General features: G+C 50.9%; 1 protein-coding gene across 1 annotated transcript; it reads left to right on the top strand.

Moving 5' to 3' along the window:
• Nucleotides 1-1591: 1591 nt before the first annotated feature.
• On the top strand, nt 1592-27835 carry CHST13 (carbohydrate sulfotransferase 13; the record flags this gene model as incomplete). Its single annotated transcript, XM_080350753.1, has 3 exons — nt 1592-1691; nt 24773-24855; nt 26990-27835. The coding sequence occupies exons 1-3, from the start codon at nt 1598-1600 to the stop codon at nt 27833-27835; spliced, it is 1023 nt and encodes a 340-aa protein (XP_080206879.1). The 5' UTR covers nt 1592-1597.

Genomic DNA, 27835 nt, shown 5'->3' with positions numbered 1-27835 from the left:
TCAGCAGGACTCAACAGGTCAGTGTCTGAGCTTCAACTGCGACATTTTACTGTATTTTCTTTAAAGGAAATATCCAACTATGGGTGAAGTTGGGTCATTGTACTGGTTTTATTTCTCCTGCTGGATCCAGAGAAGTTGAGCTAAGAGGATGATTATTTTCCTTAGCTCCTGTGAGAGCCTTGGTCCAGATTTTCCAGTGTTCAAGTACTAGAAGATACAAATAGTGAAAAACTCACCTACTGTCCGAGTGCACCTTCCAGCTCCTGGAAAACTACTGGAAGGAGGTTCCCACTGCACAAGCTGGATATGCCAGTTGTGGTCTCATTTCTGTCGCCACTCCCTACACCAGGGCTGTCAAACTCATAGGCGTAATTATATTTATATAGCCCTAAAATTACATTTGGCCCTTTGAAGGCAACTGCAAGGCTGATGTGGCCTCTGGTGAAAATGAGTTTGCTCTAGAGCATCCAACAGGGACTTTAAAGAGCTGTGTAATTTCATGGTCATAGCTCAACTTGGCCTGCAAGGTGCTGCTCAGGTTTTTATTTCATTCCAGCTTCATTCACTGCAATTAATTCCTTCTCCTGATTTACTCTGCCCTAAATGAGCGCAGAATGAAGGTCAGCATATACACACAGGCAGGCTTGCTTTGTCATTTTTAGTGGCTCCTCCTTGAGCTGTTCTTTTTTTAAAGCTAAGCATTTTGGGGATGAAGAGAGAAGCAGTGATTGACTTGTCAGTGGGAATCCGGCTGTCTTTCTAATTTGGCAAGTGGCCTCTGCGTAGATCTCGAGTGTTTTACAGAGTTGGGTCAACAGCATCGCTGCTCTTTCAAAACCAGGGCAACAGAAGCTCAGAGCTTTTTTTTTGCCTGCAATTACAGAGCCTGGATGTTAGAGGACGCGGTAAGAGAGCTTTGCGCTCTTGCTTTCCAAAATCACGCAGAGATCAGTGGAAAATTATGTCCTCCTTCTATGTAACGCCATTGCTTGAGTTTGAATTACTCAGAAGCATTATTGCTTTCAGTTAAAGACTGCATGGCCAGGGGGATAGCCAAAAAAAGAAAAAAAAAAAAAAGAAAAAAAAAGGTATATTTTAAGGCTACGAAACTTTGTGATGCTTCTCAACTGCTGAACGTGCTGCGAAAAGTCCTCAGGAAACTCCGCCAGCACATCAGTAACTCTTCCCTTCCCCTGCGAGGAGTTCTAAAGCCACCTCGGCAGTTCGGTGGGGAAGCGCGTACTGCCGAGCGCAGGCAGGGAGCGGACACAGCCCCGGGCGAGGACACCCCCAACCCCCGGGGCCGCACCCCCAGCCCCTCCCGCTGCCCCCGCCGCTCGGCGGGGCTGGATGGGGCGAGTCGCGTTGCGGGCGCCCAGCGGCAGCCCCGGCGCTGCGGGGCACTCGGGGGGCCAAGTTCCCCTTCCCGCGGCCGAGCCGCTCCGCTGTCACTTCCTGCCGGCGCCGGCGGGGCGAGGCGGCCCCGGGGCCGCGGAGCGGGGCGGGGCGCGGAGCGGCGCCCGGGGCGGTGCGGGGCCGGCGGGCGCTCGGCGGGCCCTGGCCGCGGGGCGCTGCCGCCGCCGAGCCGCGGCGGAGGATGCGGCGGAGCCGGGCGGCGCGGCTGGGGCTGGCCGCCTGCCTGGGCTCGTTCCTGCTGCTCGTCTTCTACTTCCAGAGCAGCCTCCACCCAGGTGGGTCTGCCGCGACCTCGGCGCTTCTCGGCGGGTCCCCCGGCCGGTCCGCGGGGCGGCTGGCGGCACGGAGCGGGTCGGGTGCGGGCACCGCGGGCAGCCCCTGTGCCGCCTCCTAAAATCACTTCGGTGTCGGTGGGAGCCGGTCTGGTGCGGAGGGGCCGTTCGGCGGGGGGGTTGAAGTTGGGGTCAGCCGGTGAACCCGCCCGGAGGTCGCACATTTTCTCGGCTGGGACCGTTGAACTTCGCTGTTGTGTGTGCTTGCAACGTGTAACCGATTTACCGGCTCAGCGCGGCCGTTTTGCAATGAAATTGAGATTTCATTTTTCAAGCAGGCTGCTTTTGGGTCACTGTCCCGCTCCGTGTCCCCGCGTTCAATGAAAGCAGGACATGAAACTGGGTCCAGCATCGTGCGGTCCTGCGGGGGTCGGGACAGACAAAGGAGCCGCTCTGTTCCACAAATGCCTATTTCACACCCACAATCACTAAAAGTCCTGGAGAATGTGGTTGAGTTGCTCAAGGGACCTCTTTAGCGTATGCCGTTAGAAATATCTGCCACATTGGGAAACAATTCAGCATTAACAGAACTGAAATATAAACAGTTTTCTACTGGAGGGGTTATTTATCTCCCTGTCTGCTTTCTGTTCTTTTGGGGAAATTAGCTCTTCTTTCCTAAGAGACGTTATTGGGTAATTCCTGTAGTTCTAACAATGTATTAATGTGTTCTGATTACAGCGGCAATCCATCAATGGGGCCTTTAAAGTGCATCTTAACATTCAGAAGACTGATTTGACTGAGATGTTAGTGGAATTTTATCAGTGCGGACTCAATGAAATGTGCTTCTCCTTTAATAGGGGCTGCTTCATCACTTTAATGTGTTTTTTTTCCTAAAAATAATTTTTTAAAAAGTCTTAACTTGTTGGCTGAATAAGATTGAAGAGGAGTTGTGTTTTGGCAAGCATTTGGTATTTCTATAAGAGCATGTGAAGTCTGTCAAATGAATTATTGTAATCCCAGAAGACCACAATCAGTATTGTATTCTTTAGTAACTTTTTTTAATAAACTATATATGCATCTTTATTTTAGCATTGGGACTGTTCAGTAGAAAGTGCAGCACTGAATTGGTGCCAGTCTCCAGGGCTCTTAAAAGAGAGAGGATTGCGTTTATACACGGGATTCGCTTTCTAGTATTTGACTGGAAAACGTGGCTCTTTTCAGGACTCTGGTTTTCAAAAGGAGACTTCGATGTGTCTGAGTCAGCAGAACTTTCTGTGCTTACTTGGTTTTAATCCCTTGCATGATCTCAACAGTTTCACAGAGAGTTCCCGTCAGGTCAGAGCAAACCAGGTGACAGTAATGGCAAAGGCATCTCATGACGGGTTTAGGGGGTTTTGGGTTTGGAACGCTTCCTTGAGAGGTGCTGGCCAGCTGAGGCTTGGGAATGCCCTGAATAGGCTGCAAATTGGTTTCCTTCATATGGGGCAGGTGTGATTTTTGAAAGGTCCTGTAGAAGGTGATTGATCTGGGGTAGCGATGCTTAACTGGTGGTGTTTGTCGCTCCGGGGCAGCCCATTTGTGAGGGTGGTGAACAGCCGCTGCAGATTTGCCACTCAAGGTTCACAAAAGAGGTAAATTGAAGTGATATTGATGTTCTCTAAAATCTGGTTATTTTCTAGCTACATAGTTGTTTTCCTGTGGCCAGCCTTCATTGTTTTTTTCTCCATTTCTTTCACTTATTGTTACTCAGTTTACAGTTTTTGCTTTCCTCTCTAGTTTTGCGAGAAACTCACTAGCAGAGGAAAGGTCATTACCATATACAGAAAAGAAACAAGCTAAAAATGCCTTCTTTTTTTTTATCCCAAAGGAAAGCAAACTGAAGCAAACTACTTGAATTTTAGAAGTTACAAGTTATAATAATAGGTAAATAATTTGAAGACAAAAGTGTAATCTATAAGGTGATGGTTGCCTTGAGGTTATTTGGAGTTCATTTGGTTTCTATATAATAATGAAGAAAAACACTAGAAAAAGCAACAGTGCTGCAAGTTCCTCTTGGGAGTGGTTAGATCCTTCTCTCCCTCTTTAGGAGGATTCAGCAGGTCGCCTTTCCTGGGCCACCCACAGTCCGTGATGTGTAACATGCTGAATCAATCCTTTCTAACAGCACATCGAGATTGAACCATCCTGTGACCAGGACAAGCGGTACAACCTGGGAAGAAAGCTGATATAACTAGAAACCTTTTAAGTTTGAGAGCGCTAAGGGCTCACTCGTCTGGAGGAGCAGGAATTAACTCCTCCGTTTGCATTTCCCACTTCTAATGCCATCCGGTTGGTCGAGCGCTGGAGCGGTTTGCACTGAGCTCCGTGGCTGTGCTGAAATAAAGATTTCTTGTTCTACCCTAGGAACACCCACATGCCAGCATGTGCTGAAATAACTCTGTTCCTAAGCGCTGCCGAGTTGGTTATTTTGGTGCTGGGCTGAATTTGCTTGTACTGAAGTCGGTGGCAGAATCCCCCATTGTACCTCCTGGAGGCAGAGATGGGCTTGGGTGTGTTTGCCAACCTCACGGGCACTTGGGAGAGGAAAGTCTCGGTGCTCCCCAGGGAGAGCATCCGTATGACGGTTTGAGTGTGCACGGACTTCATACCCCTGGTTGCCTTGCTTTGGCTTTCCTTGCCTTTGGCTGGACCAGCAAGCGGTGACGGGGACTGCAGTCCTTGTCCCTGGCTGTGCGGTGCAGCTGCAGCATGTGGACCGTCCCCTGTTCGCTCTGAGACAGTAATGACCTGTCTGTCCTGTTGGTTTCAGCTGTCTCACTCCAGAATTACAGATACGTGGCCAGGAGTAGAATATCCGCATTGCAGGGAGCTGTTATAGTGGTGCTGAGCACACTGCCAGGTGGAGTTTGCGAGGACTGTGGTAGTGGGCAGTTACGGGGTTTGGCTGGAGCCGTCATCTTTCAGCATCTCCAGGCTCTCCTGCGTTTTGCCTGGTGATGTGGGCAGGTACGCTCAGCTCCCGGGCAAACCTGCGATCTCAGCTTGGTGCTGGGAGGGATGTGGTCCATCAGGGGGACTTGGCTCTACTGGTATTGACCCACAGCCATCCAGGAGATCCTGCCTGGCCTTGGCATGATTGTCATCCACCTTCTGAGTTGGTCTTGCTCTGCTGTTCTTCCAGGGATGGTGCATCGTTAGTGGTGGCTATGCTGCCTTCTGCACACCGTGCATTTTCTGCATATCGAGGTAGGAATAAGCAGTGGGGCTCTCTGTCCGTTGTCTCGTCTGACTGCGGTCATAGCGAGTCTAGACTGGCACGGTGGTAAATGCTGGAGGCTGCTGATCCTTGACTACATCAAAGCTTTGGTCACTGCTGTTCTTAGGGGAACCGCACAGTTTTTATCACCAGCGGTGGAGCTGGGGATGACTGTGCTGGTGCAGATGTGGGGTGGGGAGAAGGGAGGACATCTGGAGGAGGCAGAGGGAGGTCAGTGGCAGGTGGTAAGGCCCTGTGTTCATCTGCATCTGTGGTTTCTGCAGACTTTAATTAAACGTGCTGTGGGGCCACCCCAATGGTAAGGTCTTTTGGGGAAACCATGAGTAAGTAACTTGTACTGACATTCAGAGAGCTGGCAATTTTCAGGCCGCTAGTGAGGGGCCAGAGGGATGCGTGCATGGACTTGTAGTCTCCTAAGCAGTTAAAAAGCAGCTCCTCTGTCCTAAATGAACATATTTCCTAATGAGAGGCGACCGGGTGCTATATGAAACGTTTTACATAACATTCCCCCTCTCAAGGCTTCCATCTCTGGGCAGTGCTATTTGATAATAAGTCCTCTTGCAGGCCAGGGAACGATCCCCGAAGTATTTGAAAGGAGAGGAACCTTTGGGAGCCTGAGGAAAGGAGAGAGGGGAAGATAATTTAGTCTGATCCCAGGAAACCGTTGCATAAGAGCTGGGCTGTTCTTTCCTTGCCCTGTCCTTCCTGTATCAGGTCCAGTGACCTGTGCATGCTGGAGGTGGCTAGGTGGGACAGAGGGCATGGCAGAGGGATGGGGAGTGCTCCGCTTCCAGTTGTTTCCAGTTTGTTCCAGCAACGAATCACCTTTTCCAATAAGAAGGAAAACCCCTCAATCTCAAAATGCTGCTTCATTTCTCCTCTGGTTCTGTTTGACTGAAGCATCCAGACGTTGCTTCTTACATCTTTTTAGCAGCAGTTGCCTAAGGCTGGTTCCTGTACCCCCATGTCCTTTCACAACCTGCTTTTAGCGTGAGTTGTAGGACTTGCATGAGGCTTTGTGCTTTAGACATACTCACCCTTTGATCTGGCTCTTTCACGAGACATAGCAGAACCAGCATCATAGTAGTGCCCAAGTTGTGATACCACTCCAGAAAGGTTTGCGAGCAGCAAAGCAGCAAGATCCCTTTCTCCATCCTTATCTGCTGCTGCATCAAGCAGCTGGATCTCCTCTGGGCACTGACAGAGCAAAACCCCCTCCAGCCGCTCCTGGAGCTGAGATACCACTTCACCAGCCCAAGAGAAGAGGATGAGGATGTTGCAGGAGCATGAGCAGCAATGCCAGAAGCTTCACCACCACACGTAACTCATATCGCAGGCAGGAAACTGTGTCTCATCATTCTGGTGTGGTTAGATGTGGTGGAAACAGAAGATACCCATTGCCACCATACTCTGCCAACTTTGGGATGGTTTCTGTTGCCCAGCCCAGCATCTCTCAGCACCAGCAGGTCATGGAGAAGCTCTTGCTTCTGATCTATGCAAGTCTGTCCTTTCAAGTTTTCTGAGCTGTGCATCCAAAGTCTGGAGTTGCTCTTGTGAACTGTCAGTCAGCTCTTACTTGTCCTTCAAGATTTTTCCCTTCGGGGGGGACAAATTATTATGCAGTGATAGAGATTATAGAATTTGTAAGTGATTTGACTGAGGTCTCGCAGAGTACCAGTCTCTGAACCTACAAATGCACCTGGACCTCAGTGAATGGAGATACACACTTAGATATGAGCAGACCCTAAGAAACCAGGGATTTTTTTTCAGAACAGGAAAGAGCTTATTTTAGACCTCAGTTCCTCCCCATTGTTTAAAGGTATTTTCAGGCTGAAATTCAGGCGCTGCCTTGGGACGTGGACGCGGTTCGGCTTTCTGAGCCCGGGTGATGTTTGCAGCTGGCTGACACATGTCCTCAGCCTTCCAGATAACGAGGGCGACGCTGCCCTTGCCCTGGCTAGCGCTGCAAGCATGGCCAGGGTTGTGAAATCTAAGACACCCTCTGAGATAGCATTGTTGTTTGGTTTTTGGGTTTTTTTTTCTGTTTTGGGGTTTTTTTGTTTGCTTTTGTCATGGGGCAGTTTTCCCTGGCTCAGATTCCTACTCTCAGTGCTCTGAAGCCCAGGATGCAGCCTTTGAGGAGCCAGAGCTCAAAGTACAGCGATGTTTATCAGCCAAGGCGTTGGGCAACTTGGGCTGGAAAACCCTCAGCTCTACCTTTTTTGAAGAAGACATGAAGTGCTGTACCCTGACCTGTCGTGGTGGAAAAGTCTGCCCCATCCAGTGCTGAAAGCAGGGCAGTAATGAAGCCCATCTGCTCCCGAGGGCCAGGCTTTTCACAAGGAATTCTTCTTCTAGTCTTTCTTGGCTTTCTATGGTTTCCTGAGAATCTCTGATATGTGTGAGGAGGGGAAAGGAGGGGGCTTAGTGTGCTGGGAGTTAACTCTGTGCCTGCAGGAGAGATTCACATCCTGGTCGCTCTGTTGGGTAGATCCAGCCCTTGCTGGCCCCGCATCCCTCTGGCATCCCAGCCCGGCTGTTTGGCTGCACATTGTACCTGCATTTCCTGCTTTGTTCCCACTCCCCAAACCCCAACACTCCTATTTATCCTACAAAAAGGCACATGGTTTAGTGCCAGAGTTAGGTTAATGGTTGGACTTGATGATCTTGAGGGTCTCTTCCAACCAAATGATTCTATGATTCCGTGATTTGAAGGACTCCACAGAAGCATCTCCCGGGAGCGGTAGGACCTCCGCCTGTGTGTCGGTGCAGGAAGGATGTTCTGGTGGTTGTGAGGAAGGTCTGAGGCTGGGAGATGAGTGCTCACACAGTGGCCAGGGCACTCCTGGGGGTGCTGGGGCTTATTATGTGCTGCATTTTCTTTGCTTCCCACAAACATCTAAATGGAGAGCAGGACAAACTCTCCATCCTAATCCGAGTGCAAACACAGCTGTCTCTTCCAGGACTGGCTATCAGAAGCCAGGAAACTACAAAGGCATTAGGTGCTTAACTCCCATTGCTCCCCCTTGGAGCTGAGGACCCAAATAAGAGCTTAACTCTTCTTAACCTCTGCAGTGCCAAGGAGTGAACATCAAGGCTTTGAGGCAGAGCTGAGCAATCGCCCAAAACTTTCCTTGTTAAAAGGCGGTTAAAGACTAGTGGTGATCTGAGAGGGAGGGAGCATGTCACTGAGTAGCCCTGGGGTGACCATCGCCATGGTCCTGCCTTCGCTTCAAGGCTTGCACTGGTGCTGAGAAAAGAGACAAATGGAGCTACCCTAAGACCTGGGGGGATTTTTTTCCCCTCAGTAAAATAATTGGTGGGTGAAGGGGAGTGACTGCTATCCGTGGAGACTTGAGCCCTGTATTCCCAGCCTGTACTGTCGAGGTCAGAGCAATCTGCACTTTCCCGTACATGTACCTGCACCTGCGGAGTTTGTGCTGCTGTAAACTGGGACACCCCATCTCTGTCTCCTCTCTGGATCTGCAGCTTTGGGACAGGTCTATATTCAACTACGAGCCCTCTACAATTTCCCCACTGTTTCACATGGATCTTCTAATTTTTCTCTTCAAATACAACCACCCTCTTGGCAATAAAATGGTTTCAGCAGGGCCGGATGGTGGGAGGTGTTGCTAAATGTGATACCTACACATGCTGCTGCCCTGTGCAGATCTCCCCCTTCCCTGATGCTCATCTCCAGATGCCAGGATCATTGCTTCATCACCAGCTGCCATGGTTTATTCTGGCCAGCCCAGTTTTTGCTCTGTTGCAGGTTTGCACCCAATGTAATTCCTGTAAAGTCAGTTGTAGAGCTCTGATAAATAGGGTCCAACCTCCAAGTATGTCCTTTGCGGGAGGCAGCACAGTCGGTTTCAGCAGCCACCAGTGCCTGTTCTCCTGTGCATGAAGCCAAGGAGACCCAGCAGCCAGATGAACCTGCAGCGACTAATAGCCTTGACTACCACCCCACCATTTAACAGCCCCCACATTTCCTCCCCGTCTCGCCGGGCTGAACCTGGCAGAGCGCAGTGTTGTCCTGAAGTGTGCTTTCAAGGGATGTTGTTCAACCTACAGTCTGAGCCCCGCAGACAGGACAGCGATTGCAAAAAGCAAACACACCACACTGCCCTGTGCACACACGCTCCCCTGCACTTGGCAAATACATCTCAGCGGCAGCCCCGGCATCGCTGTGACTCGCCCTGGGCAGCCGCCTAGAAAATGGCCTTTCAGTAGGAAGAGTTTGCGAGCAGCTGTGCGAGAGCCCTGCGTGGGGTCTGGACCCCAGCTGTGCCATTGGAGATCCGTGTTGAAGCTGGTGCTGTCCCTTTGCCCACCCAGCCTGGTGGCACCTGTGGATGTGGGGACATCTTTACGCTGGCTTGCCAGTGTCAGGGAAGCTGAGCTCTCCACAACTGTTTTTTTGGACACTGTTGAGCAGGTTTCGTTTTTCCCAGGCCCTTTGCAGCAGCCCTTACTGGAGTGAACATGCTTTCAGAAGATCCCTGCCTCGTAACCCTTTCCAGCTCCCACCTTTTGCAGGGTTGGAGGCAAAGATCTGTAGAAGCCTGAATTTTGTTTCTAGATGGACCAGATCTTTTTTTGCCTCAGAGAAGGAATTCCAAATCTGTTCAGCTTGCGCAAATCCACTCCCTTGAGCTCCATGGGATGGCACTGAGCAGATTTAGCTTTAGGGCACTGAGGTGTCCCACCCTGAGCCAGTCAGTGGGGAATTCCTGCAGCCCGGCAGAGGAACAGCCTGGCTGCCCTGCCTGCTCCTGTTTTCCCCATAGTGCTTCATATTTGGATGAGCTTTCATTAGATAAAAGATTTATAAATTTATGAGCAGGCAGACTGATGGGAATTTGGCTGGGCAGAGCTGGGAGTTGGTCTCTCATGAGAGAAGCAGGCAGTTTTTCTCCCGCTGGTTGGTACTGCAGCAGCTCTGTCACCCTCGGGTTCAGCAGCGACATCCATGGCCGAGGTGTCGTGTCACCTTCTACCTATGCTTGAAAGCGTGGCCGCGTAACCCACATCCTTTGGCAGCTCCGTGCTGAGGTGAAAATCACTGTTCTGTATTAAGAATGGTCAAGAACCTGGTTTTGAGGGTGCGACTCCATCTGGATTCAGTGTCTGCCTACTTTTGCTGTCCCGGTTGTACACGCTGTCCCCGGTCCTTCCCTGCACAGTGGTGAGAGCTTCTTGCACCTACAGCTGGACTCTCCGAGCACCAGCCGTTCCCAGCCCCATGGGTAGCCCAACCTGGCTCCTTCAAGCCCTGTCTGCCTCCCTCTCTGTTAGCGTGTCCTGCTTTCTCTCCACCTTATCAACGATCCTCCCTGATGCATTGGGGCAATGAAAAACAAATGCATTCAGTGTTCCCAGCGGTGCCGCTCCGCCTGATGGCTGTCACCAAACCCTCGTGGGGGTGTGTCGCATTCCGAAGCTGTTTCTGCAGCTGGGAGATGCTGCAAACTGCCCTGCCCCAGGTCCGAGTTTGGTGTCATGCTTGGGTGAATCTGTTACGTGGCCATGTAAACAAACCATGGCTGAGCACAGGTGCTGAGACCTGCTGTGCTGAAGAAGCACCCGATTCTGGTGAGACCCAGCTTTTTCATAACGGGACTTAATTTTCATGGACTCCCCCAGAGCATCATCCAGCTGGACTTGAAGCTGCTTTCTCCCCAGAACATCTGTTCTGAAGGTGTCACTGTCTCTGTGGTGGCTCAAGTGGCAGATCCGCAAGCCTCTAGCTTGGGCAGGCATTTGCAGCTCTACCCATGGTGTGTACGCATGGAGGAGACATGCTGGTGAACGTTTTGGACCTGCACGGTAATTAATGCATAGGGCATGTTGTGACCTGTGGGTCCCTTCCCACCCTGTGTCACCTCTGTGGTATGGGGGGATGCTGAGGCCACAAGTCCTGGCTTCTTGTCACAGCAGTGCTCACAGCTTATTCTTCTCTTTGTAAATGCCACTTGATTAATAGCCCTCCATCTCTTGGCTGCTCTCCCAGCCTTTTCAGGGAGCGAGCAGTGGGTTTAGAGCTGTCCCTTGGAGTGGTCCCTGCACTGCCTGGGGATTTGCAGCCTCATCGCTAACGTGAAGCCTGATCCAAACCTAACCCACGCCTGCTCTCTGGACGGGTGTTGCTTCACTAGGCAGTGTTGACACGAGGTTCAAAGGTGATGTTTGTTTGGAGCCGCCGGGTGTGGGTATCTCTGGGACTGGCTCCCCAGTTCCAGAGGGCTTTCTTCAATGGGAAATTAGTACAACGTGACTGGAGGTCAGAAGCTCCTAAGCCATTCCCCATCGCCGTGCCCTGCAAGCGTGTGGCTCTGCCCAGCTCCCTGGCCGCAGGGGAGTCTCTGCACAGTCGTGTTTCTCCGCGGCACGGGAAGGCGGCGAGTTCAGTCCTGCACACATCTGCAGAGCCGGGCTGTTCCTTTTGGCAAGGGTGCAGGGGGAGCATATTCACAGCTGGGTCTTTTCCAAGTTTACTCCTGGCAGTATCGGAGAGATTGATTTCCCTTTAGCTTAATAGGAACAGCAGACACAGGCACTCTGAGACTGACGTGACGCTGGTGGAGTTTTGCTTCAGTTGCCTATGAGCAGCCGCTGCTGGGTGGGTGTAGATGCAAGAGTCCTTGTTCTCTTCTTCCTGAGGACTCCATTAGACTTGGTCATTCCCTGTAAAATGGAAGGAGATGTCTTTAGAGCATTTGCTGCTAACAGCCATTCTCAGGGCTTGGCCAGCAGCAGGGAGATAAATCCAAAAAGGACTCAGATGAGGTGCGCCCTGTGATGCTATATTTATTGCATCTCAGTGCTGCAATGATACTGGAGATGTTTGTACCTCCTGTTCAATGTGCTGGCTCTTTGGTGGCTTCAGGAGATGCCCACTACTAGCAGCAGAAGGAGGTACAAGGAGCGATGCAATGATAAGCTATGTGCTAGAGATGGTTTTCATAGCCTCCAGCAGGCTGTAATTAGCTCCTGTCCTCCTCTGCAAGCTCATGCATCTCTTCCACATGTTGTAAAGCCTCTTGCTCTGTATCTTGGGGCAGTGAGTCTCGCAGGTTGACTACCTGTGGTCACACAGAAGAGCAGGACACAGACCCTCAGCTGCTGAGAGCAGAGGGGTGAGAACTGTGAATCAAAGCTGGGGTTGGATGGCTGTGTCCACCGTGGTGCGTTAGGACTGTTTTGCTGAATGTGCATTTTTTTCCCAAGATCTGCTCATTGAGGCTTTCATCAGTTCCAGATGCGCAAAGCTGACAAGATGGCTTGATGCATATTCAGCAGGCAAGTTGTTGAGCCGCATGACCTTAGAGAGACTTCATTTTTTCTTGTGTTAGTGTAAGTAGCCTACGTGCGGAGGGCACAAACAGCATCTGCCTGAACCAGACCTGACTTCAGCAAAGTTTTGAGCAGATCCAGCCTCTTCCCCTAGCTCCCTGGGCTGCTGTGGCCTCAGCAGCTGCACTGAAGGCAGCAGGCTGGTGCAGATGGGCTCATGTCTGGGTAGATCCATGTGGCTGAGCCCAAGAGGTTTTTCTGCACCTATGGCTTGCCTGAGCCTGCCCCAGCGATGGGAGCCTGCAGGGCTGTGGGTGTGCAGGGGAGAGATGGGGCTCTGGGGCAGCTTTGCCAGTTGAAAATCAGCCCCTGTGCATCCCGGCAGGGAGCTCTGCCTTGGCACTGCCAGCGCAAGCCCTTCTGCTGCAATTCCTGTTGAGCAGCAGACTGGAAAGGAGGGGTTTATTGACAAGGAATGGAAATGCTGGCAGTTCAGGCTTGCATTATATATGCAAGCAGCCAGCCAGGGCCAGCAGAGCGACAGGCGTAATAGGGAAGAGAAATTGCTCCTGGAAAGCTTCTAGCTTGGCTTGTGAGAGGACTTAACCATTTGAAAACAGAAGGTTGCATGGTACTTAAGCACAGATATTCTATTTGCTCACATAGGCCATATTCCTGCTGGGTAGCGTTAATTTTCTGGTTCCTGTAAAGATCTCAATCGCAATCCTTGTGACAGCGGAGAGCAAGTCACACTGCTCTGGTGAAATACATCCCCTCACCTCAAATGCCTGTGATCCTTCTATTAAACCTTCTTGATATCTGCCTCAGGCTGGTTCCAGGTGACCAGAGTCTCCTGCCAGCACAGGGACATGTGGGTTTAGGTGGAACAACTGAATGGGACGGAGTGTCCAGAGCAGCTGCCTTTGGCGCTGGTCCTGCTCTGATCCCCAGAGACGATGCTGTGGCATTTGGCTGGTTGTGTGAAGCAGCTGGATTCTTTCTTTCCCTCTCTGCATGATTTATTGTGAGGTAATCCTATAGCTGTCACCCTTTTCCATCACTTGATTAGAGTTTCCCTGGCTGATCCTTGACTCAAGTTGACTAAACTGGAATAAGAAAGCCTGCACTGAAGAACAGAGCTGTCATTGTCTCTGGGGAGGAGGGAGCCACACAGCCAAGGGCCAGCTGTGCCCACCCCTGTGCCCAAGTGGGGACACCATGGTGGTCCAAGAGGTGCCAGCAGTGAGAAATGAAGAAAAATGACCTTCAGGAACATGAAGGCAAAGTAAGAAAGCAGGAGTCAAGAGAGGAAAGAGCTTCCACGAGGCTTTACAGAAAACAGGGAGCTTCCGTATGTAATTTTAGTATCTTAATGGCAATGGTAATAACTTCTTCCTAAGTAAACCTTCCAGGATCTCGAGCATCAGGAGTAATGCTCTGGTGGTTTTAAAGCATCTCCAGCAGCCAGATCTCTGAATCATAAGTCGCTTCTGGAACCAGCAACTCCCAGCGCTCCCCAAACAGGAGTCACCCAGGTGAAGCCTGGGCAGACCAGGGATTTCAGGTTTCAGAGTCTCTTCCAGGCAGTTTTAAAGGCTCACCAGTCTCCTGATAGAGAAGAAATAAAAAAGGCAAAAAATAAAGTTAGAAAGATACTTATTCTCCTGCCCAGTGCATGTGACGTGCAGCAGAAATCTGCAATAGTGCAGGATGTTCAGGCTCAGTCTCATGTTAGGAGTTTACTGTTCTTTTTGTAGCAGCTTAAAAAAATACATACATCTGAAAACACCCTCCTCAAACCTCCCATCCGCCTTTGTGGCTGCTGTCGGAGCAGTTGTGTACGGCATATGGAAGGCGGAGCTGGCTGCAAACTCGTTAATGCTAAATCATCTCGCAGCTCCAGCGCTAACTGCAGAGTGCTGAGTTTGCACTGCAAACACGAAGCTCTGTGGGCTGGCTTTGTCATCCAGGCACGAGAAGCAAAACACACACACCAGTCCATTGTCTCTTTGGACACCAAGGGCTCCAGCAGCCTGCTGGGAAGGGACCGGGGATGGGGGCTGGCAGGGGGTCACGATGGCTTTGGAGGGCTGGTAACACTCGCACGCCTGGGACAGTGAATTCAGTGCTGTGCCTTCCCGTTCCTGTGAAATCTGTAAGAGGATTAATAGAAGCAGACAGTGTAGATGACGTTGTCAGCAGTGCCTGCCGTGTTTCTTTGGAGCGCTTTCAGCAGAGATCCCTCTTTTTTTAGTGGTTTGGAGAATCATAGAATGTTCTGAGTTGGAAGGGACACACAAGGATTATCAAGTCTGGCTCCTTCTCTGCACAGGACAACCCCAAAATTCACACCTTGTGAATCTCAGGGTGTTGTCTAAATGTTTCTCGAATCCTGTCAGGCTTGTGGCTGTGACACCTCCCTGGGGAGCCTGTTCCAGTGTCCAGCACCCCCTGGGTGAAGAACCTTTTCCTTATGTCCAACCTGAACCTTCCCTGGCACATCTTCCTGCCATTCCCTTGGATCCTGTCATCAGGTGGAAAAATCCAAATGGCTCTGAATATTGGACCGCTGTTTAGAACACCATGGGGCACACAGGCTCTGGTATGACAGTGGTTGGTGTCATGCAGTGTCCTGTCTCCAGCCATGGTCTTTGCCAAGAGCATATTAGACCCCAAGGAGTGAGGATGAAGAAGCTGCCCATTGGAGGGGTACTTTCAGCACCCTTTCAGTTGAGGAGGGGATGGCGATGTGAAATCGGTCTTATTGTCACATTTCTGTAGTCGTGGCAGTGCCAGCACCATGTGTGACCTATCAGAAGGCCCTACCGCGGTGTGATTCTTGGTTAGGATCTTGGTCAAGACATGTTTGAGCTAGAAGAGAAGGTTCTGAAGAGTCAGTGACGATGGGGACAATGAGCAGGGGCCTGCGGTTGGGAAGGGGTCAGGTCAGCTGCAGAGCTGCCGCCTCTGTCTCGTCAGCTGCTCAGGAGGCGTTTGCCGTCGTTCCCTGGCACAGTGGCATTGCCTCCCCTACAAAGGTTGCCACAGCATTTGGGAGGCTGGACTGAGGCATTTTTCTATGAAAGTCAATGTGTCTGTGTTGAGCTGGATCCAGAAGGAGAAACCTGGAATCTGGTGGCACTTTGTGCTGGAGGCCAAATGCCCCGTATCTGCCATCTGCTGTTTAATTGCATCTGGCGTGAGTCATTGAGCATGGAATGTTTATGGGTAGGTGACAGTCACGAATGAGGGACATCGCATCCCTGCACTGAGGGATTAGGGAGCATCCGGCTGCCTTTTGCCATTAGGTGGGCAACGGTGTGGGTGCATTTAAAACGCTTGGTGCTCCTGGGCTGTCCTCACTCCTGTCTGCCCTCGGATTTCTGTGTGCGAGGGTACCTTGCTGGGAGTATTTTGCACTTTGTAGGTGGCATAAGTGCCCCAATATCAGAGAGGTGATGCAGCTCTGCTGCTGCTCCATCCCCTGGTGCAGCGTGCACAGGGTCCTCAACAGCAGATATCTATGTACAGACATCGGGGATCTCACACACGGGTGGAGGAAGGTGTGCCTGGATTTTTGGTCTGTTTCAGTTCCCTAGAGCTGTATGTTTCTACCCCCAGACATTCACCACAACCGCTGCTGCTTCTGGCAGGCTCAGCCGTTCCCTGTCTGGCTGGAACAAGAGCAGGACCTGTACTCACCCCTCTGCGTGGCTCTTCTTCCATCACTTTCCATAAAGAACAGTTTAGGATCTTTGTCCACGCCCTGAATTAACATTTCCCAGAGGCATCGTGCCCCTTTGTCCCTCTGTCGCGCATGGACCACTGCCTTCCAGCCAGGCACATCCCAACAAGAGTGAATGATTTTTCCTGTTAAAAGCAGCGCGCTCTGTCGAATTATCCCATGTAAAACAGTGACTCATTGTCCCCTCTTTGGAGTGTGTTTCTTGGCTAGAGGGAGATGGTCATTAGTGCCAGGGAGTCTGGCTGCTGTTACCATCCCATTGTGCCACGCAGCCCTGGTACTATGGAGTAGCTGCAAGGTGTTGATTGCTGCGGACAAGGGTATTATTTTTAGGGGATGATACCTCCCATCACCTCCTTCCCAGAAGAAGTCATCTTGGACATCGGGGAGAGCCCATGCACACATTGTAGCAGGGCAGTCAGGAGGTCCCCAGTATCTTCAGACCTCTGTGTGTGCAGGAACTGTGTGGTTTGAGGATGGAAATGCTGCAGAAGGGTTTGTCCTGGGGGATAGTACCTGTGGAGTGTGTGCATTTGGTGGAAGGAGGCTGGAAAACATTGATTTCCCTCTTGTCTAGAAGGTTTGTACAGCTGGGCTTCCTCAGAAGTGAGGACTGTGACCTCAGGTCACTGCTCGTGGTTCCTCTTCTGAGGAATGTGGCTGGGAAGGAGGTACTGGGGATGCTTCATCAGCAGAGACGTGGGCTGAAAATGGGTGTTTGGGATGGGGTGCAGCCTTCTTCCCTCCTCTGCACCCCTCCCTCATCTTCCCCTGAAATGGTACTTTATTGCAGCAGCTAAAACATCACTTCCAGGTGACCGTTGTGTCTGCGGTGCTGCAAAACCACCTTCTCCCATATGCAGATGCGTGCAGGTTCATCCGTCCAAGCTGATGGGAGAGGAGATTTGTCTTTGGCTGCCGCAGCTTGTCGTGCCTGTTGTATGTGTGCTATTCTCTACGTAAACCTCCTCATGTGCGTGTCCTTTCTTGCCTCGCTCAGGTTTGCCTCCGAGCTGCTTTTATTTGTGGTTTTTCCCTTAGCTTTGTGGGTAACCTCCTCACAAGGCATCTCTGTTTAGCCCTCTGCAATTCCTAAGTGCTGGGAGGTGAGGGGAGCCGGGGGGGGGTTAATTATTTGGTTTGGCTGTTTCAGAAGAGCTGGGGGGGATGGTAGAAAATGTGCAGCAGTGGGAAAAAGCCTGAGCTAAGCTTTCAAGCATCCTTGTGCTGCTGGGACGCGGTTCTGTCTGATCCAGCCAAGCTCAAGTCACTCGGTTGGTTTAGTTTCTGCTGAATGAAACAGATGAATGCAGGAAAGCAGATGGTCGCTTACTTGGTCATCTTCTCCATCAAACAACAGTCACTACCTTCAGCCATGTTAAGTTGGTGGGTCTGGAACTTGTCGTAGGATTATGGTGTTTGGGTTCCCACATCACCTCAGTTTGAAAAGTATCTTTTTTTTAAAAAAAGAAAAGGAAACAAACAAACCCTTGTGCTTAGACGGGGATGGAGGGAATGTATTATCCACCAGTACAAGCCCAAACATGAAAGCTGGAGCTTCCAGACTTGAACTTCGCTTCGTTGAGACCAGTTCTGTTCAGTCCCGTAGCTCTGATCCTTCCAGGCAGGGCTGCTCCTCACGCAGACCATGGGCCACTGCCCAGGGCTTCGGCTGCTGCTTCCATGTGGGATTTCTTGGCTTCTGTGCCCTGGACCATCCTCACACAGTCCAAGTGTCCAGCCGCCAAGCGGGCAGTGTGTCTCAGGCTTTGCTGTCAAACCGGGAGGGAAAGCTGAGCTCAGACGGCAGGAAATGTCTGGATCCATCACTGCTGCTCTCAAGCTCTGTTTTTTTTTTTTCTTATTTTCTCTCTCTCTTTTATTTCTCCCCTCTTGGATGTTAAAATCAAAAATTGGACCCATTCAGCAGGCAGTGGCTCTGGCTAGTTTGACTTCGAATAATGCAGTCTCAATATCCTCTCTTAAATTAGATGTCAGGATCCTTCTCCTTGTCTCTTGGGCGCAGTTGTTTTAATAGCGAGGAGGCTGTCGTCACCGAGCAGGGCTGATTTCTGCAGTCAGGGTCAAGTGAGCCATCACTGGTACAACCAACACATTTGCTGGTCACCCACAACAGGTGCTGGAGAAAAGTCAAAAAGAGCAAAGTCTGGAAGAGCTCATTGCTGTGCCCGCTAAGAGATCCTGGTCCTGATTTCTGGCTCTTCCAGTGACTGACTTTAAGCAAGTGCCGATCCCTTTATGCTATAGAGCTCCGTGTGTTGTTTCCCCTTTTAATATAAAGGGGTAATATTGTTCTTACTTGTTTCCCACTGTAATCTCTTCTTTATCGTACAAATACAGTTCGGCTGCACATCTGTGCACATGCCATGTGTGCCAGGCAATCAGTTCATGTCACCCCAATATTTTCCTATGTTTAACATCTGTTGTGATGTGGTGAATTCACACAAATGTGGTGGATTCATACACACCCCTTCCCTCAAGAATTTTCTTTCGTTCTGAGGGTGAGCATCTCTCTGATGCCCCCAGGACGGGCTGCCCTGAGAGCTCTTCCCATAGTACAACCCAGCACCCATCCCACTCACCTGATGCCCCCAGGACGGGCTGCCCTGAGAGCTCTTCCCATAGTACAACTCAGCACCCATCCCACTCACCCACCGGGACTCGCAGGCTGTAATTAACACCCAGACTAAGCATTTTGGCACCACAGTTATTTTTTTCTCTTTTTTTAGGTTGTGAGCAGACACAACAGGAAGCAAAGCTGGGGCTGTGAGACAGCGGTGGGGTCAGGATTAGCTCCTTGGTGCCTCTGGGCTGCGGACTCACGTGCAAACACGCTCTGTCTCTTCGCTTTCCTTGGCTGGAGACCACTGCATCTCCAGGCTTTAACCCTCTCCAGTGTTTCGTATTGGAGACCACAAGTGGAGCTTTTGGCTCCTTGTGGCCCCCAGGGTCCAGCCTAGAAAATGCTCCATCCTCCAGGCCAAGAAGGGTTGGGATTCCTGCTGCATCTCAGCCAGACTCCCACTGATATGGGCTTTCCAAACCTCTTCCTCTTTGGCACCTGAGCAACGAGGATGGTTGGGCTTGATGATCTCGAGGGTCTCTTCCAGTCAAAATGATTCTATGTCCGTTCCCAGGAGACAATTGCGTCCCAGCGCAGCCCATACGTACATCCAGCCCTTGCAGCCTCCCATGGGGCAGCAGGTCCTGGGATGGCCCCGTCACCTCGCAGCTCTGGATCTGCCTTGGTCCCAGGAGAGCAGAGCTGTCAGTGCTGCAGGTGAAGGTCGCCGGTGCTATGGATAATAGTATTCATGCTTTTATTTTTCTTTTTGCTGCTATGGCAAATACCTCACCTGAAACGCTTCAGGACTTCATTTGCCTTTTTTTATGACTGTCACAGTGGCAGCTGATAGCCCAGAACTAATGCATCTGGGACCTCCTGCCACTTCTAGCAGCAAAGTAGCAGAAACTGCTGAATTCCAACATTGTGAAATTAAATTCTGTTGAATTTCCACTCCCCTGATCCAGGACAAAGCTTTAGTTTCCCTGTTTGGTTTTTCCGTCTCTCCCAGCCTGGCAGCTTTTCTCAATGCTTTGTCCATCATCAGCATCTATTTTTATGTCAACTAATTCCCAAAGTACTGATCCCAAAGCCTACCTTGGAGATATTTTACCAGAAATGCCTTGTGTTTCCCATTTAAATGCCACCTGCTTTCCAGTCGCTTGTGCCCCTTACAGTTCGCCTCTTAAACTTCATTTTCTCTGAAGTACTTATTTCCTGTGGTATGTCCTATCGCATGCATTACATATATCTAGGTAAAGATCTACCACATATGCTTGGTCTACAGAAATGGCTTATTTTATTCACAGATGAGGTTGTATGGGTATAAGCTGCACTTAGTGAATGCCATGTAGATTTTATTCCCCTATGCAGTTGCGCCCACATGTTTTAATTGTTTTCTTTCCTTCAGACTGTTTTTTAAAGTGTTGGTAATGCTGATGTCAGCCTCGCAGGCTTGTCGCTGCCTGAATCCTGTCTCCTGGCCAGACTCTTCAATTCAGGCCCTGGATTTGCTGTTGTGGTTGCAGAGAACCTCCCTTATAATTAAGAGCCTCTACAGCCAAAACAGCAAATTCTTTCACTGGTGCTTCCAGAAGTCTGGGAAGGGCATGATCCAGTCTTTCCCTCACCTCACACATGTCTGTCTGTCTTTGCAATCAACTAGTACATCTAAATATTCACAGCTTTAAAACCTATTCCCTTTTCCAAAGAGAGCTGGCGAGTGGCTGGAAGTGGTATCGATGTCACAGTGCTCCGGTTTTGGTGGGACAGCACTAAAATCTGGGCTGGCAGGGAAAAGGAGGGAGGAAGCGTGTTGCCTTTTTGAGCTCCAAAGGAAAAACTGAAAGCAGAGGAGACTCCAAAATGAGCCTGAGCTCCATTTCAGGCTCATCTCGGTGATTCTGTCTATGTTATTGCCTTAGCATGGAGTTTTCGGTCCCTTGCTCTGCGTCACTCCTGTTGCCTTGTCTCGTGCTTTGAAGCTGCAGGGGATTTGTATTACAAATATACACTGTCTTGATACTTGCTGTCCAAATGGTGATCCAGCGGTTGCCAAGGGTTGACATTTTCTCCCCATTAGAAACTCAATATACCTTGGCTAAGTGACCTCCCTGTTTTCAGATGCAATTGTGGCAATGCTGAATTTCCGAGGATTACCATTGCATGTGGTGGAATCTGGGAACCTCAGTAACAAGCTATGAAGTCAGGAGGAAAGGCAGGGTGTGAAGATCTTGGCAGCCCCCCATGATGGAGGATCTTGCTGTACTCAGGGCCATGGTACCAAAACGCAGCATGAACCATTAATTTACTCTGATGCTACTCCCTCCTTAACACTGCTGTATATTTCAGTATTCCTTGGCCTTATCAAACTTCTTAGAGTCCCAGGAGCATCCCAGAGATAGGTGAACCAGTGGTACATGGGATGTGGTGATGGACTTGCTCTCAGCAGGAACAGGTAGAAGAAGAGGGATGTCTAAGTGCCATTGCCCACCTGTCCCCTTCCTCCCTCCTCACAGTCCAGGCTTCATCCCGGGTCTGATGGAAGAAACAGACAGATCAAGAATCGAGCCTTTCCCCAACTCCGCCTGCATGTTTGGTTTTTAATTTCCAGCTGTACAGCTCAGCCAGCTGTGGGGTCTCTTGAGCTCGGCTTTCCTAAGGTGGACTGTTACCCTCTTGGAGTAGGCGGTGAAGGTGAGGGCAGGATGAGGAGAGACCGCAGGATGAGAGCGTGTTGTGGAATGGCACAATGGGACAGCTGGGGTGGAGCAGATGTGGGTTTGTGTCCAAGGGATGGCCAAGCTGTGTTCATAGAGAGTGTCCGTGAGGACTCGGGGTCTGGTGACCAGGGGAGGCCAGGGAGGGGAGTGCATCAGCTGAGATGTTGTAGGTGCTGGGGCTGATGGATGGCGAAAGAGGCATGGCCAGAGCTTGAGGTCATGGGGCAGAGCTGCGTTAGGTGGCAAAGCCAGGTTTGAGGGGGGCTGGACTCGGTTAAATCGCTGGCTGCAGCTTTCCACTGGCTCTGGCAGGACACAGCAGCCCTGGTTTGCCTACTGCTGTGATGGCCAATGCTGTTGTGCTGGGTGATCCCAGATGCTTTAGGGATGCTTTGGCCACAGACAGCCAGGACTTGTCTCCACGTGCAGCCGCTCCGACCCCAGCCCTGCAGAGGACAGATGCTTTGGTCCCAGGGGGCACACAGATCGGCTGCTGCCCCCTGCACGCACCGGTAACAGTGTGATGCTGTGCTGAGCTGCACACGGCTGCAGCTGTTGCATCTCCCTCACTGCTGCAGGGTTTAACATTGGCCTCAAAAGCCATCCCCATGGCCCAGCCAGGAGCCCTTTGCTTTTCCGCTTGGGACAGCGAGTGTAGCGCGAGCAGACAGTTTCTGAGCCTGAGAGAGGAGGCTTCCTGCAGCTGGACGCTTGTTAAAACCCTGCTGTCGGGCCAGACCTTTGCTTTTGCTCTGAAAGGTTTGGCGACCGCCCCGGGCAGGGAATGGTGTCGTGGTGTCGGAGAGCACAAGCTGTCGAGATGCGGTGAGTGTGTAGTGCTGGCGTCTCCCCCTGCCAGCTCAGCGCTCCCCAGCTCCACCAGCCGCACGGGAGCCGCCTGGCAGCTTTTTCCCTTGTGTTTTTTTTTCTTCCTCCTTTTTATTTATTTATTTTTTATTCTGGAACTCTGTACAGCACAAGCATAGAGTGGATCCTAGGGGGTGTGCTGCTATCCAGAGGAGATGGCTTGTTCTCTGCCAGACCTTGCGTTGGGGAAAGGCTGGAGGAAATCCATTTTGCAACGTTTCTGCTGGGGCTGCTGGTGACAGCCACATGAGGTGCAGCATCCCTGGCCAGGCTTGTTCCCCTGCCACAGCAGCACCAAAAGGCGCAGCCCAGAGCGGTCAGAGCACAGATCTGTCCTGCCTGACCTCTGCTCGCTCCCTGCTTTACTGCAGATTTGCTTTTTGTTCACCCCAAAGAGCCTCCTGCCAAGCCAGCTCGCTCCTCCGGGGCTGTGACCTGACCCTGTGCCGAGCGCTGCCGCCTTTCCCAGGGAATGCATTTCCATGTGCCCCTGCATTTGCATTTCTAGCAGCTTCAGGTCAGCCTGAACCACCCAGGGTTTGCTTATGTCACTTGTAAGAAAGGTTCTGGTTGATGCACGTGTTAATCTCGAAAACAAACGCCTCCACGTTGCTTTTACTAAATATAGGACAAGTGTATGCTGTGGTTCAGGGTGCTCGCAGGCAGCCCATGGCAGGGTCACACTCTTAAATCGAACAGGAGTTTATGAGCCCCAGCCAGGAAAGGGACTGGAGTTTAATGCTCTCTGCTTGCAGATTGGAGCTGCAGTGAGTCAGGTTTTCAAGGTCGATCTAATTCCCTGTCGTTTGCAGAGGGATGAGCCTGGAAATGTGAAACAGGGCTCCTCTGGGATGAGCATCTCAGCCCAGCACTGCGTACGTTGGATCTTCCGTTTGTCTCTCGTTAGCACAGATGCTGTTTCACCCTCCTGTGGGGTAACTGATACAGGGCATTGAGGAAGAAACTGTACCTTCTCGTTAGGTCACATCTCAATCAGTCCAGTGCTGCAGGAAGTCTCATTTCCCGCAAATGCACAAGCATACAGGCATTGCTGATGAAATCTGGTGAGGCCAGGCAGTCATTTCCCCTAATTACAGCTCCAAGAATGAACAGTATTTAGCTTTGACCCTGGTGGCTTTGCGCTTTTGGAGCAGTTTTTATTTAAGAAAAATATAACTACAGAAAAATGAAGATAGGATTTGGATTTTTTCCTTCTGGTTATTTTGGTTAAAAATATGCCACCTGAGGCTTGTATAACAGATTTGGTTTTATTTGGTGATGGTCAGTGAATGAAAAGCTCCAGAGCCCCAAACAGTCATGCAAAAAGCTTCTGTGTTAGAAACCTTCCTGTTGCCAGAAATGGATTGTGAGAGATGTTTTTCCCCCCACCACATATGTCCTTCTGACATTTTAGAAGGTCCCTGTAGGACCAGGAATTGGGAGGGCTGGAAGAACCTCCCAGGCCATGATCTCTTGAACAATAAGAAACATCCTCGTTCATTTTAAATGTCACAGTGTGATTTCTTCCATGGAATCCAACACTAGGGCTGCACAACCTAATGGTTAGAAACCTTCTTGTATGACAACTGTTGTGGCATTGTCTGCTAATGGGGAGGGTCAGATATGAGAAGCAGAGGGTGGGTGAGAGGTGGGACACCTGCTCGGTGGTGTTACTGCAAGCAAGAGCCTGTGTCCATGTTGTAGCTGGCTCCACAGATTAGGTTTGGGTTATCCACGTGTTTCTGCCCACACTGTGCTGGAAACGGGTCCCTGGGGCTGAGGGATGGCAGCTGAAGCAGATGCTTCATAGCCTGGAAATGGTTGCATCCCTTCATAATTTATGAGCATCAGAACTTGAGCATCAGTCACCAACTGGGTGTCTGGCACCGCATTTGTTGCTGGCAAGATCCAGCCTCAGGTTTGGTGCTGCAGCAAATAATCCTCCAACATCAAACCAGATAATCTATGTGGCAGGGAAGGGGTGAGGACTGTCATCAGCTTCAAAACTCGAGGAGATGTTGCTGTTTAGAAAGGAAAAAAAAACCAAGGAAATATAGTAAATAAGAACTTGAAACGACTTACCACAGTCAGATGACTAATTTGTCTATTAATTACTGTGTCCCTGAGCCTGGCAATGCAAACTCCAAGCTCGTGGGGGCTCAGCGCAGAGCTGTCACTGCTGGATCTGCTCCTCGGCACTGCCGAGCCCCAATGCCATCTCGTCCCTTGACCCGGTGCTGGTGGGGGTCCTGTCACCTCTGGGGTCATTCCCTCGCCAATGCAGCCAGCACACAGGGGCACTTCCCAAATGCACGCAGATCAAACTGTTCCCAGGTGCTTTTGAAATGGTAACAACCTTTATTTATGGTCTTTTATTTGTTTAAAGGTTAGGTCAGGATCTTTTGAACCCCAGCTACAGGCTTTGTTTAAAAATAAGGGGGAGGGACAAGAATTGCTCCAGCATCTTCCCCCAGAGCCAAATGGATTTGTCTCTTCTCAGGGGACGTTGCCTCATTGCAACTTGGGCATCTCCAGAGGGCGTGAGGGAAGCTGCCATTCCAACCCTGCTGATTTTTCTCACTCTTTTTGCAGCTGCAGAAGACAGGGCTATGAGATCCACCTGGCAGGGGAAGGCCGGTCGCAGCCCACTCCAGGCCCTGTACGAGAGCGACCAGGTAAGGGGACATGGAGAGGGAAATGGGGGTGAAGAGGGAGTGGGGCGCTGGGGGTTGACCCCTTCTTCCACCCCTCTGGTGTGCAGGGTGCTGTGCCATCTCCCACCACCCTCAAGGTCCTGAACCTCTGTGTCCAAAAGATAAGACCAAATTGCTTTAGGGAGTAATTGTTGATAAATAAATCTGCTTATAGTCCTTGCTGGGACTTGGGCAAATGGTTTCATTGCTGGTGGGCTGAGCCATAGCTGGGCAAACCCAGGAGATTTCGCTGTCTGAATATTTCAAAGCCAACTCTGGGTCATCATAGGAAGGGAAGAGCATCATTGCTGCACTTTCTGAGCTAATAATTTATAGATGCGTCTATATTGGAAGCTATATAGAAACATTGACATATGTATATGTGTATATATATATATATATAAAAACCTCTAGCAGGGATGTTACGATACGAAAAGGGTTGATGGTTTTAAATTAAAAGAGAGGAGATTCAGGCTGGACATGAGGACGGGGCTCTGAGTAACCTGATCTGGGTGCAGATGTCCCTGCTCATGGCAGAGGTTGGACTGGATGGGCTTTAAAGTCCCTCCAGCCCGAACTGTTCTATGATTATATGATAGGACAAGTGGAAATGGCCTCAAGTTGTGCCAGGGGAGGTTTAAACTGGATATTAGGAAAAAAATTATTCCTGGAAAGGGTTGTCAGGCATTGGAACAGGCTGCCCAGGGCAGTGGTGGAGTCACCATCCCTGGAGGGGTTTAAAAGGCGTTTAGATGAGGTTCTTAGGGACATGGTTTAGTGCTAGAGTTAGGTTATGGTTGGACTTGCTGATCCTGAGGGTCTCTTCCAACCAAAATGATTCTATGATGCCAGCAAACCCTATCTCTGCTGGAATGTTGTGCTGATACTTAACTTCTCTGGCTTTTAAAGAAAAGGAAATGTAGGGAGCAATTCTGCTTTACAAAGCCCCGTCATCTCCACAGAGATGCCTCTCCCAGCCTCTGATGCCTCCCCAAACCCCTTATGGGCCTCCAGGGTGAGGCAAAGGTGCACCTGAAGCTTGGCAAAGGGTGTCCTTTGTCATGGAGAAGCAATGACAACAGCAAAGCTGTAGGGACCAAGGAGGTGGCCTGCCCTTGCGCTTCATCCTGAGGCTGCAGAGACATTTGCTGTGATGTCCTGTGACACCAGTGGGACTGTCTTCACAACCCCAAAGTGGAAGCCACCCTCATCTTGTGACACAGAGGTCATTGCTCCAGGTTGGAGCAACAGCTCCGTGGGGTCAGAGCTCCCCCAGGTTAACAAACAGGCGGCGAAGTCTTTAGCGGTTGTGGGCTGGATGAGGCTGTTGGAGATTCCCAGCAGTGACCTCAGGGCTGAACACGAAACCTCCCAACCAACCCTCCTGAGGGACTGAGTGGGCAGGAGGAGGAAGGGACCTTCCCCTTCTGAGTTCCTGGAAATGAGTTCCTTCCCCAGATGTTTTAATGACATTTTGGGATTTCTGATGAAAGCCGTGACAGAAAAGGCCACATCCCCAAGTCTGGAGGGGGGTTCAGCTGCGGCAAAGGTCAGGGGACTCTGGGCTCCTAGGAAGCCAATGCAGCAGCTGCCAGGCCTTGGCACAAGGATCAAAAGAGATAAAGAAAAAGGACCTCCCCGTGGGCAAAAGAGACTGAGACCAGAGCTGAGGCATCAGACTGCAGTGTGTGGAAAAATAATCCCTCAGAAGAAGAAACCCAAAGCTCTTGGGAAGGGCCCGGAGAGGTCAGACCACACATGCCCCTCAGGACTGGTGTAAGGGAGACCTTTAGCTCTGTATGTGTGGGTGCTATAACAAATATTTGGTTACTGACCCTCTTTACAGCTCCTGTTCTTCCCTTATCCCCTTTGACTTGGCTTCTCATCTGGCTCCTTATCACATTTTGTTCTGTGTTTTGCCCTCAGCAGGTCCAAGGATTAAATGCACAAAAGTTGAGTTCAAAGTCAGTGAACTGACTAAAAATCTCACTTGCGTGAGTGCCAAACCCAGGAAAGAGGAGGGGATGGGGACAGTTGTGGACCAAGTGTTTTTTGTAGGCCACGATCAGCTTGGGCAAGATGGTAACCATGTCTTTTTTCCTCTCTGTCTCCCCAGTTTGAGCAGTCGTCACTGCAGGCGGTTCACCAGCAGAGACGGGAGCTGTTGAGCAACATCTGCAACCGTTACACCCGCAAGCGGCGTCTCCTGCGGCCGGATGACTTGCGGCACTTGGTGGTGGATGACACGCATGGGCTGCTCTACTGCTACGTGCCCAAAGTGGCCTGCACTAACTGGAAGCGGGTGATGATGGTCCTGACGGGGCAAGGCAAGTACCGAGACCCACTGGAAATCCCCGCCAACGAGGCTCATGTCTCATCCAACCTGCGCACCCTCTCAGAGTACAGCATCCCCGAGATCAACCACCGCCTGCGCAGCTACCTCAAGTTCATCTTTGTGCGGGAGCCCTTCGAGCGCCTGGTCTCAGCATACCGCAACAAGTTCACCCGCAGCTACAATACAGCCTTTCACAAGCGCTACGGGACAAAGATCATCCGGCGGCACCGGCAGGAGCCCAGCGACAAGGCCCTGGAGCGCGGGGACGACGTGCGCTTCGAGGAGTTTGTCTACTACCTGTTGGATCCACGGACTCAGCGGGAGGAGCCCTTCAACGAGCACTGGGAGCGGGTGCACTCGCTCTGCCACCCCTGCATCGTCCACTACGACGTGGTGGGCAAGTACGAGACCTTGGCTGAAGATGCGAACTACATCCTCCAGTTGGTTGGGGCTGACACAAGTGTCAAGTTCCCATCTTCATCCAAGACCACCAGGACGACAGACGACATGACGGCCCAGTTCTTCCAGGACATTAGCCCCTTCTACCAAAGAAGACTTTTTAATTTATACAAAATGGACTACTTGCTCTTCAATTACTCCATCCCCTCGTACCTTCGCATCCGATGA

Source organism: Nesoenas mayeri (assembly GCF_963082525.1).
Source record: "Nesoenas mayeri genome assembly, chromosome: 10".
Lineage (NCBI taxonomy): Eukaryota > Metazoa > Chordata > Aves > Columbiformes > Columbidae > Nesoenas > Nesoenas mayeri.
The sequence above is the reverse complement of the archived record's forward strand: the minus strand, read 5'-3'. Positions and strand labels throughout refer to the sequence as shown.